Source organism: Pseudophryne corroboree, chromosome 3 (genome assembly GCF_028390025.1).
Source record: "Pseudophryne corroboree isolate aPseCor3 chromosome 3, aPseCor3.hap2, whole genome shotgun sequence".
In the NCBI taxonomy this organism is placed as follows: domain Eukaryota; kingdom Metazoa; phylum Chordata; class Amphibia; order Anura; family Myobatrachidae; genus Pseudophryne; species Pseudophryne corroboree.
The window spans coordinates 407,491,802-407,512,924 of NC_086446.1; the positions used below are offsets into that span (position 1 = coordinate 407,491,802).

Consider the following 21,123-nt stretch of genomic DNA (forward strand, 5'->3'; position numbering starts at 1 on the left):
AATAATAATAATAATAATAATAATAATAATAATAATAATAATAATGTAAATATTAATTTAACATTCAATAGCAGTACTAAACATGTGAATTATTTAGATTTGGATATATACGTGGATGATATGATAAAAAACAAGAAATTTTACAAAACCTATGGATTGTAACTTATTAAATTTTTCCAGTAGTCATCATATTAATTGGTTAAGAAGTATACCAATCAGCCAGTTTAAACGAATACGGAGGAACTGTACTGATTTAAAAGAGCACGAAAATCAGGCTCAAACCCTCAGTAATCAGTTCTTAACAAAAGGTTATTAGGAGGATGACATTATAAAAGCAAGAGATAGGGGGTTTAAACTGGATAGAGTGAATGCAGTAGTAAATAACAAGGAGCAGAAATATGGTAGGGATGAGTTTAAAAAGAAGGTACCATTTATCACAAACTATACAGCCAACATAAACAGATGGAACGAATTGTTAAAAAGCACCGGGGAATTTTAGAAAAGGATCCCCTACTAAAACCTTTTATTACGAATACTCCAAGATTTATTTACAGGATAATATAGTAAAAAGTGTCACTACTGTTCCGAAAGCCTTAGTAACAAATCACTCTAAAGACTTTTATAGGTGCGGCACTTGTTTGATGTGCCAGACATGTAAAAGCGATGTAAATAAAATCACTGAGTATAGATCATGTCAGAAAAATAAAACTTGAGATCAGGGATTTCATAACATGTCATTGAAAATATTGTATTTATGTATTGGACTGTTCATGTAAAACCCAATATGTAGGAAAAACTACTCGTATGTTAAAAACTCGTTTAGCAGAGCATGTACGCAACGTGAAAAAAGGGTTGGAATCCCACAATGTATCACTACACTTTAAAAATCAGCATCAGTGTAATATCAGTTTAGTTAGTATTTGCGGAATTAAAACAGTAAAATCTAGTTGGCGACAAAACAAAGATGAGATATTGGCTAAAACAGAAATGCAAACTATTTATGAGCTAATGACCAGTGTTCCTAGAGGACTTAACGTTGAGTTTGAAACTACATGGTTTCTATAGAGAAGATAAGCATAATGTTGATTTGCATTGGTTATTAATATGTCTGTTTATCTGATACTTTTCCTTTATGTATAACAGCACGACTAATCCTATATATTTATTACTTTTATGTGGGTCAGATGACAAATGAAATGGAGCACTTTATTGAGGCTTGCGTTCCACCTGTCGGATTGGACATTTCCTGTTTGCGGTTCAATATAAGGAAATGGAGTTCCAGTCCCTTTGAAAATGTAAAGTCAATATCCGCTTATCAAGACTGATCACTCACTTCTGCATTGCGGGTGAATCACCGGAAGTGAGGAGATGCCGTCAGGGAGCGGAAGCGGCTGTATGTGCGCTCCACGATCTCCTGCTGCGGGCTAACAACCGGAAGTGAGGAGACGCGGTCAGGGAGTTGAAACAGCGGCACCTGCGTTTCACAATCTCCCTCTTCACTTCCGGTATGCTGTTCAACAACCGGAAGTCTTGCGGCGCTGATATGGATCCCCCAATAAGGATGTTTAATTCAATATGGAGAGACACGAACACTGGATAATTATGTATATATCGGGGTTGGCGCCTATTTGGACCAATTACAATATGGGGATTGTGCAAAGACTTATGGGAAGTCCCTGTTGATTGGAGGAAATTAATATCAAAATGTGGAATGGATTACATATAGTGAAATATTGGAAATGTAGATGATTCGGTCAAGAATTTGTGTATATCCCAATTATGAGATTTTATATATGTTTATGAAGTCAATTATGAAAATATAGATTTAAAATAATATACAAGGGAGCAGAATTGTGAAGGTCAATGTATAGTGTGTTTTTAAAGCAACTATGTCTATTCTAAATTAACTTTTTAGGGGGTTAGGTTTGTGATTGGTGCAAGATCACATGTTCACACCATAGGGTATAAATAGTTATTTTGGCATGTGCACTCTACACCCCTGAGGAAGGAAACAGTTTTCCGAAACGCGTTGCGGATTGAGTAATGTTTGGATTCGGATGTCCACTTTTGCTGACCATTTGGTAATATAGCCAACTAACCAAAACTTTTCTATCTCCCATTTTTCCCCCAGGATAATATGGTGAGAGGAATGTGTTTCTGGTACCTTGTGGAGTAGAGTGGAACAAGCCAATCCTTGTTTTTTAATTGTTTTTAATTGATCTTTTTATGGATTATTAGATGTGACCTGCTTTTGTGAATAAATACCTGTGTGAAGAACTTCTGCTTGGTATTGCAGCTTCTGGAGGACACACCAGTTGGAAATAAGTGGGTTTAAAGATACCTTTTGAGGAACATAGGGTCCGTTCTACTAGTGAGTGTTTATTAAATGGGAAATTGTGTACTCTGATGTGGTGAATGTATGAAAACCAAAGATATCTTCTGATGAATGCATTTTATTGCTGCTAGGCGAGTCCAAGGCTCCCAGAAAGTGAATTGATAAATAGTGCCTTGTTCGCGGATACCTTCTGTCTAAATGTGGTTGAGAATATAGGACATTCGGGATAGAGTTGAGACGCACACTTCAGGAACTAATCTCCAACAGCACTTGTGGACCACTCTCTATCTTTCATATCTGATGTTGGAAATAGTAGATTTAGTAAGGAATAAATATTTGTTGTGATTTAATAAATTAAACCTACGCAGGCTTTTGAAATAATTTAAAATGGATATATATTTTTTTTATCTTTAGATCTCTCTAAGATAGAACAGTTATTGCAAGACCATAGGTACCTGGCAAAGTAGTCCCATTTATCCACATCAATGCCATTTCGTTTGTTGGCTACGATCTCATAAAGGAAGCATTTCTCTTCTTGACGCCCAACATAGGGCCACTACAAGGTGAAAAGATTTTAGTTACTTACATAACCGCCATTATTTATGACCGTACAGACAGGGAACAAAAATAACAGATCACCAACACAAAATTGGAAAACACTACAAATATATACAAATCTGGCAAATGGCTTATTAAAGGTTATTTTACTTTCATCCTATTGGGGACAGTGGAGAATTTGGCGTAATAAGTGTGTATTCAGGAAAGCAAGCACTACACAATAATTAATATATTTGTAGTCCCTCCCTCTCTATACCAAACACACCTCCAGTATACAAAGTGATGTTTAGTGCAATAGAATTAAGTTTTTTCCCATTTATTCTCTTGCATCTCATGCTTGGAATACCCCCTAGCACACAGCGTATAAGCAACCATCCCTAACTCTTCAACTGAATAAATGAAAATATTGGCCATCCTGGATATTCTTATTTTCATGGTTATTTTGTGTTAAGTACAAAGATGCAAATACGCAATTGATCCAAAAGTTTAATTAATATATACACCTGTCGCCATCAGTCATCAAGGTCAGAGCAGCTAGCCATGGGGATCTTATCCCAAAATCTCCCCAAAAAACAAACAGCAAATAAAAAACTAATGAGACTGCGCTTCCAACTTTGATATAGGTATTTTTTACTATGTTAAAAAATTAAAACATATACAATACATAGACACTGGCCAGTATCATAAATTAGCACGTCACACATAAAAAAAACAAAAACAAAACAACAACAACAACAACAACAACAATAATAATAATAATAATAATAATAATAAAGTAATACAGGTTGAGTATCCCTTATCCAAAATCACAATCACTGTATCTCACACTATAACAATTAAAACATCTGCATAAATGGTTTCTTTTAATTTCATTCTTATGCCTCCAATAAGAATAATCAATCTCAGTCCCAGTGAGGCCTCAAATCAGAGTATTTAATAGCTAAAATCCTTGTTTGAAACGGATTAGTATGCAAGTTAGTAAAGCATTGCATGCAAGCTAGCATGTTAATACTTCCAAGGCAATAGATGATTAGAGCTTTATATATTCATGCAAAGCAGCTCGTACGGAGATCATTTCCAGCAATATGGAGACAGTGATAAATCCATCCACTATTGTAATGCACCAAACATTGAAGCCAATACAATACCTCTCCCAGTAGCTAGGTCAGCCAGTGATTTTTTTCTCCTGGGATTCCACGCTGGTAGGCAATGTATTTTTCTCCCCTTAGCACTGGGGTTGGCTAATGGATCAATGAGGTGGCCAGCTCCAAGATGGTATGATACACAGATAAATCCTGCAATCTCCAAATTAGTGTCCTCTCCCAAACATACGCGTTTCTCTGTCTCCCTGTTGATGTCAGCGGTTTTCTCAGTGTCACAAGTTTGTATTATGGAACCGCTAACTGGCCATCCACACTTTTTAAACCTATTATCTCCTCCACATGGTTAGTTAAGGTGGTTAAAAATAAGAATTTACTTACCGATAATTCTATTTCTCATAGTCCGTAGTGGATGCTGGGGACTCCGTAAGGACCATGGGGAATAGCGGCTCCGCAGGAGACTGGGCACATCTAAAGAAAGCTTTAGGACTATCTGGTGTGCACTGGCTCCTCCCCCCATGACCCTCCTCCAAGCCTCAGTTAGGATACTGTGCCCGGACGAGCGTACACAATAAGGAAGGATTTTGAATCCCGGGTAAGACTCATACCAGCCACACCAATCACACCGTATAACCTGTGATCTGAACCCAGTTAACAGCATGATAACAGAGGAGCCTCTGAAAGATGGCTCACAACAATAATAACCCGATTTTTGTAACAATAACTATGTACAAGTATTGCAGACAATCCGCACTTGGGATGGGCGCCCAGCATCCACTACGGACTATGAGAAATAGAATTATCGGTAAGTAAATTCTTATTTTCTCTAACGTCCTAAGTGGATGCTGGGGACTCCGTAAGGACCATGGGGATTATACCAAAGCTCCCAAACGGGCGGGAGAGTGCGGATGACTCTGCAGCACCAAATGAGAGAACTCCAGGTCCTCCTCAGCCAGGATATCAATTTTGTAGAATTTTACAAACGTATTTGCTCCTGACCAAGTAGCTGCTCGGCAAAGTTGTAAAGCCGAGACCCCTCGGGCAGCCGCCCAAGATGAGCCCACCTTCCTTGTGGAGTGGGCATTTACAGATTTTTGGCTGTGGCAGGCCTGCCACAGAATGTGCAAGCTGAATTGTACTACAAATCCAACGAGCAATAGTCTGCTTAGAAGCAGGAGCACCCAGCTTGTTGGGTGCATACAGGATAAACAGCGAGTCAGATTTCCTGACTCCAACCCTCCTGGAAACATATATTTTCAGGGCCCTGACAACGTCTAGCAACTTGGAGTCCTCCAAGTCCCTAGTAGCCGCAGGCACCACAAATAGGTTGGTTCAGGTGAAACGCTGAAACCACCTTAGGGAGAAACTGAGGACGAGTCCTCAATTCCGCCCTGTCCGAATGGAACATCAGATAAGGGCTATTTCAGGATAAAGCCGCCAATTCTGACACGCGCCTGGCCCAGGCCAGGGCCAACAGCATGACCACTTTCCATGTGAGATATTTTAACTCCACAGATTTAAGTGGTTCAAACCAATGTGACTTTTGGAACCCAAAACTACATTGAGATCCCAAAGTGCCACTGGAGGCACAAAAGGAGGCTGTATATGCAGTACCCCTTTTACAAACGTCTGAACTTCAGGGACTGAAGCTAGTTCTTTTTGGAAGAAAATTGACAGGGCCGAAATTTGAACCTTAATGGACCCCAATTTCAGGCCCATAGACACTCCTGTTTGCAGGAAATGTAGGAATCGACCCAGTTGAATTTCCACCGTCGGGCCTTACTGGTCTCGCACCACGCAACATATTTTCGCCAACTGCGGTGATAATGTTTTTGCGGTTACATCCTTCCTGGCTTTGATCAGGATAGGGATGACTTCATCCGGAATGCCTTTTTTCCTTCAGGATCCGGCGTTCAACCGCCATGCCATCAAACGCAGCCGCGGTAAGTCTTGGAACAGACAGGGTCCTTGCTGGAGCAGGTCCCTTCTTAGAGGTAGAGGCCACGGATCCTCCGTGGGCATCTCTTGAAATTCCGGTTACCAAGTCCTTCTTGGCCAATCCGGAGCCACGAATATAGTGCTTACTCCTCTCCATCTTATCAATCTCAGTACCTTGGGTATGAGAGGCAGAGGAGGGAACACATACCCTGACTGGTACACCCACGGTGTTACCAGAGCGTCTACAGCTATTGCCTGAGGGTCCCTGGACCTGGCGCAATACCTGTCGAGTTTTTCCCAACGGTTTATAATCATGTGGAAGACTTCTGGGTGAAGTCCCCACTCTCCCGGGTGGAGGTCGTGCTGAGGAAGTCTGCTTCCCAGTTGTCCACTCCCAGAATGAATACTGCTGACAGTGCTATCACATGATTTTCCGCCCAGCGAAGAATCCTTGCAGCTTCTGCCATTGCCCTCCTGCTTCTTGTGCCACCCTGTTTACGTGGGTGACTGCCGTGATGTTGTCCGACTGGATCAACACCGGCTGACCTTGAAGCAGAGGTCTTGCTAAGCTTAGAGCATTGTAAATGGCCCTTAGCTTCAGGATATTTATGTGAAGTGATGTCTCCAGGCTTGACCATAAGTCCTGGATATTCCTTCCCTGTGTGACTGCTCCCCAGCCTCGCAGGCTGGCATCCGTGGTTACCAGGACCCAGTCCTGAATGCCGAATCTGCGGCCCTCTAGAAGATGAGCACTCTGCAACCACCACAGGAGGGACCCCTTGTCCTTGGTGACGGGGTTATCCGCTGATGCATCTGAAAATGCGACCCGGACATTTGTCCAGCAGGTCCCACTGGAAAGTTCTTGCGTGGAATCTGCCGAATGGGATTGCTTCGTAGGAAGCCACCATTTTACCCAGAACCCTTGTGCATTGATGCACTGAGACTTGGCTCGGTTTTAGGAGGTTCCTGACTAGCTCGGATAACTCCCTGGCTTTCTCCTCCGGGAGAAACACCTTTTTCTGGACTGTGTCCAGGATCATCCCTAGGAACAGAAAACAAGTCGTCTGAACCAGCTGCGATTTTGGAATATTGAGAATCCAACCGTGCTGCAGCAACACTACCTGAGATAGTGCTACACCGACCTCCAACTGTTCCCTGGATCTTACCCTTATCAGGGAATTGTCCAAGTAAGGGATAACTAAAATTCCCTTCCTTTGAAGGAATATCATCATTTCGGCCATTACCCTGGTAAAGACCCGGGGTGCCGTGGACCATCCATACGGCAGCGTCTGAACTGATAGTGACAGTTCTGTACCATAAACCTGAGGTACCCTTGGTGAGAAGGGTAAATTTTGACATGAAGGTAAGCATCCTTGATGTCCCGAGACATCATGTAGTCCCCTTCTTCCAGGTTCGCAATCACTGCTCTGAGTGACTCAACCTTGAATTTGAACCTCTGTATGTAAGTGTTCAAAGATTTTAGATTTAGAATCGGTCTCACCGAGCCGTCCGGCTTCGGTACCACAACAGTGTGGAATAATACCCGTTCCCTGTTGCAGGAGGGGTATCTTGATTATCACCTGCTGGGAATACAGCTTGTGAATGGCTTCCAAAACTGTCTCCCTGTCAGAAGGAGACATCGGTAAAGCCGACTTTAGGAAACGGCGAGGGGGAGACGTCTCGAATTCTAATTTGTACCCCTGAGTTATCACCTAAAGGATCCAGGGGTCTACTTGCGAGTGAGCCCACTGCGCGCTGAAATTCATTGAGACGGGCCCCCCACCGTGCCTGATTCTGCTTGTAAAGCCCCAGCGTATACTGAGGGCTTGGCAGAGGCGGGAGAGGGTTTCTGTTCCTGGGAACTGGCTGATTTCTGCAGCCTTTTTCCTCTCAGTCTGTCACGGGGCAGAAATGAGGAACCCTTTTGCCCGCTTATCCACGAAAAGACTGCGCCTGATAATATGGCGTCTTCTCATGTTGAGAGGCGACCTGGGGTACAAACGTGGATTTCCCAGCTGTTGCCGTGGCCACCAGGTCTGAAAGACCGACCCCAAATAACTCCTCCTTAATAAGGCAATACTTCCAAATGCCGTTTGGAATACGCATCACCTGACCACTGACGTGTCCATAACCCTCTACTGGTAGAAATGGACAACGCACTTAGACTTGATGCCAGTCGGCAAATATTCCGCTGTGCATCACGCATATATAGAAATGCATCTTTCAAATGCTCTATAGGCAAAAATATACTGTCCCTATCTAGGGTATCAATATTTTCAGTCAGGGAATCCGACCACGCCAACCCAGCACTGCACATCCAGGCTGAGGCGATTGCTGGTCGCAGTATAACACCAGTATGTGTGTAACTACATTTTAGGATACCCTCCTGCTTTCTATCAGCAGGATCCTTAAGGGCGGCCATCTCAGGAGAGGATAGAGCCCTTACAAGCGTGTGAGCGCTTTATCCACCCTAGGGGGTGTTTCCCAACGCACCCTAACCTCTGGCGGGAAAGGATATAATGACAATAACATTTTAGAAATTATCAGTTGTTATCGGGGGAAACCCACGCATCATCACACACACCTCATTTAATTTCTCAGATTCAGGAAAACTACAGGTAGTTTTTCCTCACCGAACATAATACCCCTTTTTGGTGGTACTCGTATTATCAGAAATGTGTAAAACATTTTTCATTGCCTCAATCATGTAACGTGTGGCCCTACTGGAAGTCACATTTGTCTCTTCACCGTCGACACTGGAGTCAGTATCCGTGTCGGCGTCTATATCTGCCATCTGAGGTAACGGGCGCTTTAGAGCCCCTGACGGCCTATGAGACGTCTGGACAGGCACAAGCTGAGTAGCCGGCTGTCTCATGTCAACCACTGTCTTTTATACAGAGCTGACACTGTCACGTAATTTCTTCCAACAGTTCATCCACTCAGGTGTCGACCCCCTAGGGGGTGACATCACTATTACAGGCAATCTGCTCCGTCTCCACATCATTTTTCTCCTCATACATGTCGACACAAAAGTACCGACATACAGCACACACACAGGGAATGCTCTGATAGAGGACACCAGAGCGCTATATATATATATACAGGGATAACCTTATATAAGTGTTTTTCCCCTTATAGCTGCTGTATAGTTAATACTGCGCCTAATTTGTGCCCCCCTCTCTTTTTTAACCCTTTCTGTAGTGTAGTGACTGCAGGGGAGAGCCAGGGAGCTTCCCTCCAACGGAGCTGTGAGGGAAAATGGCGCCAGTGTGCTGAGGAGATAAGGCCGCCGATAAGGGGGCGGAGCCTATCTCCCGTTTTTTTATGTATTTTGGCAGGGGTTAAATGCATCCATATAGCCCAGGAGCTATATGTGATGCATTTTTTTGCCATCCAAGGTGTTTATTATTGCGTCTCAGGGCGCCCCCCCCAGCGCCCTGCACCCTCAGTGACCGGAGTGTGAAGTGTGCTGAGAGCAATGGCGCACAGCTGCAGTGCTGTGCGCTACCTTGTTGAAGACAGGACGTCTTCTGCCGCCGATTTTCCGGACCTCTTCTGCCTTCTGGCTCTGTAAGGGGCCGGCGGCGCGGCTCTGGGACCCATCCAAGCTGGGCCTGTGATCGTCCCTCTGGAGCTAATGTCCAGTAGCCTAAGAAGCCCAATCCACTCTGCACGCAGGTGAGTTCGCTTCTTCTCCCCTTAGTCCCTCGATGCAGTGAGCCTGTTGCCAGCAGGTCTCACTGAAAATAAAAAACCTAAACTAAAACTTTCACTAAGAAGCTCAGGAGAGCCCCTAGTGTGCACCCTTCTCGTTCGGGCACAGAGATCTAACAGAGGCTTGGAGGAGGGTCATGGGGGGAGGAGCCAGTGCACACCAGATAGTCCTAAAGCTTTCTTTAGATGTGCCCAGTCTCCTGCGGAGCCGCTATTCCCCATGGTCCTTACGGAGTCCCCAGCATCCACTTAGGACGTTAGAGAAAAGTGGCTGTTACAGCTTTCAGAGGGTATACAGTCCAATAGGTCAAAGGCACAATTGCTTAGGATGAGACACTTGGCGGTTATAGAAGAGCAAAAATGTCAACTTCTGCAATCTCGGCACACCCCTCTTTGACGTCAGACCTCGGACTCTACATAGACTTTGGAGTCATTTGCTTGCTCAGTTGGTGTCTTATTTCAGTGCAAAATGAAGAAGACCATTTCTAAGCTACGGGTGCAGTGGAGTGTGAACAGACAATTTCTTCTATTTTTATTTCCAAGGTATGCTATAACTCATTTTTTGGATAATTTTTGTTTTATGTAATTCATACTTTTGTCTATTTTGGGCATTTTGTCATTTTTTTTGTGCTATTGGCCTGTCCCTGCTGTTTGTACTATTTTTGGAATACAGGTAAATGAGAAAATAGGTGCGCTGTGACTGGAAAAAGAGGAGTGGAAAATTTAACACACCAATGTGTGTGTGTACACAGTAAAAAAATATTACTTCCCTTATTACAGTTTCTTTCCTTGCCAAGACTATATTCCTTTCGGTATTCTCCTGACACACGCCGTATGTTTACGTCAATGCTAGCGTCATGCTCAGTCTTCACCCGCAGATGCTGATCTTTTTGTCGTTTCAAAACGTGGTTCGTTCTTAGGTGAACTTTATAAAAAACCTCCTACAGCCCTGGAGCAAGGTGTCTGCATGTACTGGTGGGATGGGAGTGACAGGACAGGATAAATAGTGCCCCAAGGGTGAGCAGGGAAGCCAGGGAGCACCAGGCTGGTGCTCCCCAGCTTCCCTGCTCACCCTTGGGATGCCGAAACGGGTCTCTTTACATGCATTTCAGCTCGCTACCACCCGGGGTAGCGAGCTGAAATGAAGTTCACGTGCCCATTGGCAGTAACATTAGAATACCGCTGGCGAGCGCGATAGGGGCTGGAGGGAGCTTGGAACATATGAATCCTGCATGGAATCCAGCCCTATATGTTCTTCTTGTTCACATGTTCATCTCACCCATGACTTGGAAGCAACTGCCAAAGAGAAACCAGTAGAAAGGAGAAAAAGAAATTGTGACCAGCATCAATCCCCCAAAAGGGACGTATTGTATATCGATTCTTTTTCATTGCATTATTGAGCGCAGAGATTGAGCCCTTCAACTTTTTATTGTATGCTATTGCAGCCATGACCAGCATCTTCTTACGCAATGTGTCTGCATCTCTATGTCGCAGAAGATGGGCTTTCTACTGAGACGCCCACGGGCTGCAGCACAAATCCAATACAACACACAGTTGGACATTGCACCAGCATTATGAAGGTGCAGAATGTATATCTAAATATGGAGTCGGTGCCAGTGTGACACACCATGCCTTGCTAGCCGCCCCACGTTACCTTCCAGGAACGTCGACTGAAATTACAGGGATCTGCGTACAAATTCTTTCTGCGACTACCAACTATTGGGAAACATGCAGTGTGCGACTCTGACGCATGCACAGAGTGCCTGATTCAGATGTGGTTGGAATAGCTATCGCTGCTGCTTACATAGGAGCAGCAGCGATAGCTCTAATATGGTAATGCAGCAGGAGGCCTCCTGTTGCATTACGGATTCAAACTGCATCCAAGGATGCAGTATCGGCTCATCCCCAGCTTCCGTTGGCTGCGTTACCCATGGGCTCGAGCAAGCCGTTCACCGCAAGTCCTACGCAGAGGCCACAAAATTTTCATTCTCCGACGGAGATCCTTGTCTCGTCCATCCCTTAATGGCGACATCACGCCTCCATTTGTCGCTGCCGTTACAGGGGAGCCCAAAGTGAAAACAGCAGCTGCTTGCATCAGACACAAAGTCCAACTCTGAATCAGACCCGCTTGGATGCGTTAGGTGTTTCGGGCCGTACGGCGGATTTATTATAGATGTATTGTGGACGGTTGTGACTTTTGTGGCAAAGGAATAGATACAGCCCATTTACAAAATTGCAGATTCAGCATAACGGAACATGGTGGGAGGAATAGCCGCACTCATATTGGAGCATTTTTTACACACAGAGTTGTGACTTAGTTGCACACAGATATACAAGCAGTGTAAGCCCCAGTGGTCAGTGTACACTACCAATAAAATTGTCGCTTCTTGAAGTTTTAGTGGTGCAAATAAGGCATACATTTTGAGGAATAAAGAATTGTATTATTGGTTCTTACCTGTTAAACCCTTTATGAAGACCAAGGGGAACAATGGAACCATGGGTATAGTGGAGTCAGGAGTCTGGGCACCAAATTGTTAACTTTGAAAACAGCACAGGTGGCTCCTCCTCCATATACCTGCCCCTTGCCTACAGCAGCCAGTTAAAACTTAACAAGCACATAGACAGGGAGAAGGGGGAGAGGAGAAATGACCAGGCACATATCCAGAGCTTGACCAGAGTACAAAAAAACCCCTCAGTCAGCCAGGGACATAAGGGTGTAGAGCGCTCAGAGTCCCCCACTGACTCTGAGAAAATTATTTAATAGATAAGAACCAAGAATCCCATTTTCTTCCATGGGGGACACTGGAACAATGAGATGTCCCAAGGCTTTCACCTCCCCCCACCCCAAGGGAGGGAACACACTTGTGCTGTGCTTAGGACCCTACACCCAAAAGTAGCATTGCTAGAGGTGAAGTGTTAAAATTGTAGAATCTGATGAAATAATGTGCAGGGGACCATGTGGACAGAGTTGCTCCGCAGAGGCACCACGCCAAGCTGCCACAGAAGTCCCCACAGACCTAGTGAAATGGGTGCAAACCAAGTCAGGAACTAGCTGATCAGCTAAAGTGTAAGCTTGTTGAAGGACTAGCTGGATCCAGCGAGCCATATCCTGTGGAGTTTAGCTTGTTCTACACAGGAAGTCTATATTCTCTGGAAACAAAGAGCTGCCATTCTGCTCCAATGATGTAATATAAAACAGCTCAGCTCTCTGGCTCAAAACCATGCATGAATAAAAAGGACATTCAGGCTTTTGGAAGAAAGAAGTGGTATCCAATGCACAATTTTTTTTACTAAATTAATTCTGTAATATGAAAATACTGTTTAATATCCAGCTAAAAACCGGATTATCTGAGGCACACAGAAGAGACTTGAAAGGACACAGACCAGAGTTTCCATGTATGTCAACATCTAACCATAATAAAGTAGAAAATAATCTATCCATCTTCCAAGATTGCAGCACAATCCTGTTTAAATCACATCGGCTGGATCTTCAATCAGTGTAGACTCCTCCATAAACACTGTATATTTTAAAATGTACTCACCAGACATGAATGAAGCAGATAAAATAAAGCTTTATTCCTCATACCAAACTAGTCGAATGCCTGCACAGAGACAGGACTTGGACCCATACAATCCATACTGGAACACACAGAATTTCCGGTTCTGAACCTGATAAATACTGTATCCCTGTAGTACTTAAATCCATCCTCAGTACAACAAACTGTGCAGCAAACATACTGTTTTCCTCATCAACAAATACCAGTGACTCCAAAATCATGTCCATCTACAGAATCCTGACACAGACTGTCGTACGATGAATAAAGCTTTATTTTATCTACAGCATTAAAGTCTGATGAGAGCCTTCAAAATATGACATTATATTTCCTTGAAGAAAATGCATTAAGCCATTGAACTGTCAGTCCAATTCTGGTAGCAGTATTTATCTCATTGATCCCTGAGTGCAGTGACCATTTACTTTGGTGATTATACTGTTAAACAGATTCTAATTTAGGACTAAAGAAAGAAAAGAGCAAGTAACCGTGTACGTGAACAAACCATGCTGCCATGCAATGGGAGCAAATACATATTTTTGCATCAAATGCTGGACAGGTTTATTGGTACACTGCAATTTAGATTTTAATTTGGACATGACCATTTCAAATCTAAATTCTTTTATTTTTGACATGTGCCCCACATGCAGTGCAACATGTTTTTACCAAGGTGCACAGTTACTTCAGAATCCGGCCCTGAGGTCAGTATTTGGAGGTAAATGCAAAGAAGCTTCTGAAGTTAAAAACAATCAGTACCAGACCACCCAGACTTTAATAAAACAAAATAAATAAAATAATAAAACAAAAATACCTTTAAACACAATAAGCTCTTGCAATTTGTGCCCTCTATATCTTATGTCTTGCTTTTAACCTTCCAGAGTTTATATCCTGTGCCAAAGATAGACAGAAGACCTAATTAATACCAGTGGTTCCCAAACTGTATTGAATCACGGCACCCCTAGGATAAATATTTTATTGGATCAATTTGCAAACAAAATATTAAATTAAGTAAATTGTGCCTACCTGTGCTTCTGATTGACCGCATATTTTATGATGCACGTTTTAGGATTGGCAGCCACTAGTACTGATTAGACCATAAATAATTTGATTTGGTCCTTAACCACTAACCTGAGGCACCACTGCAAGCATCTCGCAGCACCCCAGGGTGCCTAGGCACACAAATTGGGGAACCACTGCCATTAAATTTAACTCCTCCTCTTTTTACTCTTAGCCAAGCGTAAGCAGAACATGAAAACCTGTATCTGGTTAAATGGCTTAGAAATCCCCAGCCATGCTATCTGCAATACCATTACAACTGTATCTCGTGGTAGCTGGAACAAACAACCTTGACAATATTGACTTTCGCTTACGCATATCCCAAATTATTAATTCCAATAAAATTAAGTTTCACTCACTGAGGAACTACTCTGACTCGAGTTAAACTGCTCTAGATCTTCATGAGCCAGAGGCCCAGCTATTTGTTCCTTTATAAAGTTTAAATCTTCAGGTAAGTGAAAGCCATACTCTTTCATTATGCTTTCCAATCCATTGGATTTAATTAGGTGATCAAACATCTTCACAGAAGCAGCTTCGTGCTGAAAATAAAGACACAAGTAAAGAAATATGTACAGTTCAATATAAAAGCTTTAACCACTTAGGTAACGGGAAGCTTTAAAACCAGCCAATGTTAATCAGTGTTTTGCAGTCCTTGTCCCCATACTCAGATTGGCGGCCAAACATTAGAATCTAATTTCAGTAAGTGGTCCGTAAACATTGCTTTTATTTTCTGGACATGCAGTCACTGCACAGTGTACAAACCACAAGTATTTGTAAAAGGAGATGGTACCCCAGACTAATGGACAGTGCTGTTGGGGGGCGGGTAGTAATTACTATGGGCCGGGTTCGCACCCCCCAAAATTTTTTTAAGTCTAATAAATATATATATTTATTTTTATTGGGAGGAGGGGGGTTAGGGTGGCAAAGCCCCTGATTATGCCACACCCCCCATACAGTGCCTGGCAATGGAGAGAGATATATAATACAATAGTAAGCACTTTATTAAGATATAAAACAGGAAATAAAGTATGTACAAAAATGACCATATTCATGACATCATAAGTAGTTTAGGATATTCTATTTTATCATTAAATAAAAACCAGAACCATACATAGAATAAAAATTACAAAAAAGTGTGAAACCACAAGATTTTTGGTACTTACTAGTTAAATCTCTTTCTCTGACTTAATCTGGGGGACACTTCATTAACATGGGTCAGTGAGGGCTAGAGGCGTCAGCACTTAATGAGCTAACCTTTAACGGTATATAAGCTCCTCCCCTCTAACCCCTCAATTTGACTTAAAGAGCGTGAAGGATATGCTGAAGAAAAACTAACATCTTACGCATATACAGATGAGTTCTCATACATCCAGCCTCAAAACGCGACGCAGCGCGAGATACCTGGTGTGAGCCGCCAGGACCCGTGTAACTCTAAGTTCGGGTGTCTTTTTTGCCAAATACGCTTATTCGCAAAACAACGCTGCTAGGATGTATGAGGAGACTGTGACGATTAATTTGATATAAGACATTTGAATATTGTGTGAGTGAGCCTTGAAAAGTGATACATTTCACGGTGATAAAGTGCCAGCCAATAAGCTCCTAACTGCCATGTTACAGGGTGGGTTTGCAAAATGACAGTAAGGAGCTGGTTGGTTGGTACTTTATCACCATGCAATTTATCACTTTTCAAGGCTTTGTACATCTCCCCCTGAATATGGAGCAGAACAGAACATGTATTGGAAAAAAGCTGCGGCTGCTACATTGTAGCACTTCGTGTACAGATTCAGAGTTGAACACACACACACACACAACATACAAGTGTCATATTAGATTAATCAGCACAGTCTCCTGGTGCGTTTTACTCGAACTGGGTTGGAAGAAAGAAGCAAAAAACTATAGGAGGGGCTAATTGGCGTAACTTCAGCAAAGATGTATGAGGAGACACCTGTATTCAACCAATATGAGAGGGATCAAAATGTCCCCTAGATGAAGACAGAGAACGATTTAACTATTAAGTGCCAAAAATCTTGTTTTCTATTACTTCATCTGGGGGACACTTCATTACACATGGGGATGTACATAAACTGCCCCTAAAAGCTACGTCAAGTTAATCTGACTTTGAACTTAAAGTCATGAATACTGTAAAATGTGGTGAATGTAAGTACAAAGGACCGTCTAGCTGCTCTACATAACTGCTCTGTGGATGCCCTATTCCGTGCTGCCCATGAAGTGTACCTACTGAGGGAGTGGAATGAGCTGAATTTTATCTGAAACCGGCCTGTCAGCCGTAGTTTATGCTTTCACCTGCTTAGATGCTGGCCAAACTTTTTTCTTAGCATCATGAAGACTGTCTGTCTTTCTGATACTTTCAGTCCTGTCAATACTTCACATCTAACAATGACAATTTATCTTTGCTAATTGTCTTGTCTGCTTTAAAAAAAGAGGGAATCACTATTTCCTGGTTTAAATGGAAATCAGACACTTCTTTCAGTTTAAATGAGGGGCGTGTACAAAACGTGTAGGAATAGGGGGCATGGTGGCTGAGGCCCCGTCACTGTCACTCTTAGGGGCGTGCCCAGCACTTACGGATATGCTGGGTTACCTCAGTGTGAATAGATGCCTTGCGCATTTTGCAGTTACAAAAAAATAAATAAAATAATAATAATAATCGGGCAGGACCTGCTAAAACAGACTAGAGTGAAGTGTGTGTGTGTGTGTGTGTGTGATATGTGTGTGTGATATGTGTGTGTGATATGTGTGTGTAATATGTGTGTGTAATATGTGTGTGTAATGTGTGTGTGTGTAGTGTTATGGTAGACTTACCATGGTTAACACTTTCTGCGAGGTACCTTGGGTTCCACAGGGAAACATTGGGGGTGTAGAGTGGATCTTGATCCAGGGGCACCAACAGGCTAAAGCTTTATGCTGTCCCAGGATGCATTGGGGCCTCCTCTATAACCCCGCCTCCAGGCACTGAGAGCTCAGTTTGTTAACCAGTCTAACGCAGGAGCAGGCAAGAGAGAAGGCAGATGTTAGTCACATAGAACCACATTCTCACAATAGGAGTAGGTACCAGCGGCTAATGCCATACAAACCCAAAGAAGCTAGGTGCGTCAGGGTGGGTGCCCAGTGGAACCCAATGTACCTCACAGAGAGAGTGTTAACCATAGTAAGTCTACCATAACACTATTTTTCTGCAGCAGGTTACATTGGTTTCCACAGGGAAACATCGGGGATGTCCTAAAGCAGTTCCTCAAGGGAAGGGACGCGCCTTAGCGGATGTGAGAATCCGGCTTCCAAAAGAAGCATCATGGGAGGCGAAGGTATCAAAGGGCATAGAACCTAAGAAACGTGTTCACCGAGGACTACGTAGCCGCCTTGCACAATTGTTCTGCAGACGCGCCACGGCGAGCCACCCAAGGAGGTCCAACAGACCGAGTAGAATGGGCTTTAATAGCAGCAGGAGCTGGGAGTCCAGCCTGCGCATAAGCTTGTGCAATCACCATTCTAATCCATCTGGCCAAGATTTGCTTGTTCGCAGGCCAGCCACGTTTGCGGAAACCAAACAGGACAAAAAGGGTATCTTATGACCGGATAGAGGAATTCCTCTCTACATATATATACGGAGAGCCTTTACCGCATCCAATGACTGCTCTTTGGAAGACAAGTCTGAAGAGATAAAGGGGGTAATTCTGAGTTGATCGCAGCAGGAACTTTGTTAGCAGTTGGGCAAAACCATGTGCACTGCAGGGGGGTCAGATGTAACATTTGCAGAGAGCGTTAGATTTGGGTGAGTTATATTGTTTCTGTGCAGGGTAAATACTGGCTGCTTTATTTTCACACTGCAATTTAGATTTCAGTTTGAACACACCCCACCCAAATTTAACTCTCTCTGCACATGTTATATCTGTCCCCCCCTGCAGTGCACATGGTTTTGCCCAACTGCTAACAAGTTTGCTGCTGCAATCAACTCAGAATTAGGCCCAAAGGCCGGGACCACAATCTCTTGGTTAAAGGTGAAAAGATGACACCACCTTAGGTAAATAACCCGGTCGAGTTCTTAGAACTGCCTGGTCACCGTGAAATATCAAAAAGGGTAGACGAAAGGACAAAGCGCCTAAGTCCGACACCCTCCTTGCAGAGGCAAAAGTCAGTAAGAGCAGGACCTAGGACGTGAGCCATTTAAGGTCCACCGATTCAAGAGGTTCAAATGGAGACTCTTGCAGGGCATTTAGCACAACAGCCAGATCCCAGGGCACAGCAAGAGGGACATAGGGAGGCTGAATCCACAGGACATCCTGAGTGAATGTATGAACGTCAGGTATAGACACAATATTTCTCTGAAACCATACAGACAGGGCAGATATATGAACCTTGAGGGAGGGCAGACGAAGGCCTAAGTCCAGGCCTCTTTGCAGAAAGGCCAGAATTCTGGAAGTTGTGAATCTATATGCATCATAACTCTTATCAGCACACCAGGTTAAGTAAGAATTCCAGACCCTATAATAAATTCGGGCAGAGGCCAGTTTGCAGGCCTTCAACATAGTTTGGATAACCGCCTCAGTGAATCCTTTGGCCCTCAGGAGTGATTCTTCAACAGCAACGACGTCAAAGCCAATCTGGCCAGGTCTGGGTAGACACAAGGGCCCCGTACGAGGAGGTCTGGCTGCTGAGGACGTAGAAGGGGATGCCATGTCGACAAACCCTGCAGATCTGAGAACCAATGCCATCTGGGCCACGCTGGAGCGATTAGAAGTAGCGATCCTCTTTCTTGTTTGAACTTCCGTAGGACCCTGGGCAGAAGTGACACTGGAGGGAACATGTAGAGCAGCCGAAAGGTCCATGGAATTGCCAGAGCGTCTGCGAACGCTGCCTGAGGATCCCTGGTCAATGATCTGAAGACTGGAACCTTGTAATTGTGTCGAGATGCCATCAGGTCTACAGCTGGTAGGCCCCACCTGTCCACTAGGAGTTCAATGACTTCTGGATGAAGACTCCACGCTCTGGCGTGCACGTCCTGGCGACTGAGGAAGTCCGCTTCCCAGTTCAGGACGCCCTGAATGAACACTACCATTATTTCTGGCAGATGGAGTTCCGCCCAACGAAAGATTTTTCCATCATTGCCATGCGGCTTCGAGTGCCGCCTTGATGGTTTATGAATGCCACCGTGGTGGCGTTGTCTGACCGAACTTGAACAGGCCTGTTCCGTACCAGAGCAGGATGAGAGAGAGTGCATTGAACACCGCCCTCAACTCCAGAATGTTTATTGTAAAGAGTGATTCCTCCTTGGTCCAGCGACCCTGAAAAGAGTGTTGCTCCAACACCGCACCCCATCCCCTCAAACTGGCATCTGTTGTCAGCAGGACCCAGTCGGGGATCCAGATGGGACCGCCCCTGCTTCATTGCTGGTCCTGTAGCCACCAGGTCAGTGACAGGCAAACCTCCGGAGTCAAAGTAATCATGTGAGATCTGATCCGCTGAGGAAGGCCATCCCACTTGGAAAGGATTAACCTCTGTAGAGGGTGGGAATGAAATTGAGCGTATTCCACCGTGTCGAATGCTGACAACATCAGGCCAAGTACTTGCATGGCCGAGTGTATCGACACTCCGGGGCGACAAAGGAAGCATCCTATCCCGTCCTGAAGCTTCAGGACTTTTTGTGGAGACAGAAACAGCTGCTGACTGTCTGTCCAGGAGTGCCCCCAGGTGTACCATGCTCTGAACTAGGACCAGCAAGGACTTCTTCTAATCTATAAGCCACCCATGGGTTTGCAGGAAGGTTACAGATGACTGAGGAAGACATTGTGGAAATTTGCCAGAATCAGCAGGTCATCCAGATACGGCAGGATTCTGACACCCTGACGATGGCGATGGCTGTTATCACGGCCATGACCTTGGTAAAGATCCGAGGTGCCATAGCCAGTCCAAATGGCCCGAGCCTGGAATTGATAGCGGAGGTTGCCAATAGCAAACCACAAACTGCTGATGCGATATGGCAATAGGTATATGCAGGTATGCATCCTGTATATCCATGGATACCATATAGTCTCCGGGTTCCATAGCCAGCACAATTGAGCACAGTGTTTCCATACGAAACCTGGACGCTCTCACAAACTTGTTCAGAGATTTAAGGTTGAGTATAGGCCGGAAGGACCCATTTGGTTTCGGGACTTGAAACAGTGTCGAGTAATAACCTCTGCCTCTCTGGTACTGAGGTACCGGCACAACCACTCCTGCACTCAGGAGAGAACTGACAACCGTTTGCAAAGCTTGCGCCAAAGGGAGAACCGTGGTGCAAAACTGGTGAGGGGGACGTCTCTTGAAAGAGACAGCGTACCAGTGAGAGACAACTTCCAGCACCCATGCGTCTGAAGTGGTCTTTAACCAGACCTGGGCGAACTGTAGAAGTCAGCCTCCCACCTTGGGGTCCCCCAGGGGGAAGCCCGCCCTGTCCTGCAGCAGGCTTGTCTTGTTTAGAAGCAGACTGATGGGACGCCCAGGATTGTTTCGCCTTGGGCTTGGTGGTTTTGGGAGCACGAGATTGTCTTGAGTATGCTTGCCCTTTTGCTTTCCCTTGAGGACGAAAGGAGCTAAAGGTGGTACCTATTGCCTTCTGTGCCGAAGGATTAGTATTTGGGAGGAAGGCAGTCTTAGCACCTTCTATTCAGACACAATTTTATTCAGGTCTTCCCAAACAAAATGTCCCCAGTGAAGGGGAGAACCTCCAAGGTCTTTTTGGAGTCTAGGTTCACCATCCATGACCTCAATCACAGAATACGGCGAGCCAAGACATACGTAGTCGACGCCTTGGCTGCCATACACCCGCCTCAGAGGACGCCTCCTGAATGTAATAGGCAACGGTGGTAATGTG

At 44.3% G+C, this 21,123-nt stretch overlaps 1 protein-coding gene across 4 annotated transcripts in view; it reads right to left on the reverse strand.

The window, feature by feature from the left end:
• Positions 1-21,123, reverse strand: part of SAMHD1 (SAM and HD domain containing deoxynucleoside triphosphate triphosphohydrolase 1) — a 272,305-nt gene that overhangs the window by 73,921 nt on the left and 177,261 nt on the right. For 3 of the 4 annotated variants that reach the window (XM_063960181.1, XM_063960183.1, XM_063960184.1), the window contains 2 exons: positions 14,612-14,791; positions 2,791-2,891 (listed from right to left, as the gene is read on the reverse strand). In XM_063960181.1, the coding sequence (XP_063816251.1) occupies positions 2,791-2,891; positions 14,612-14,791 (281 nt within the window). The remainder of the gene's footprint in view (positions 1-2,790; positions 2,892-14,611; positions 14,792-21,123) is intronic. The other variant, XM_063960182.1, reaches the window with a different exon arrangement.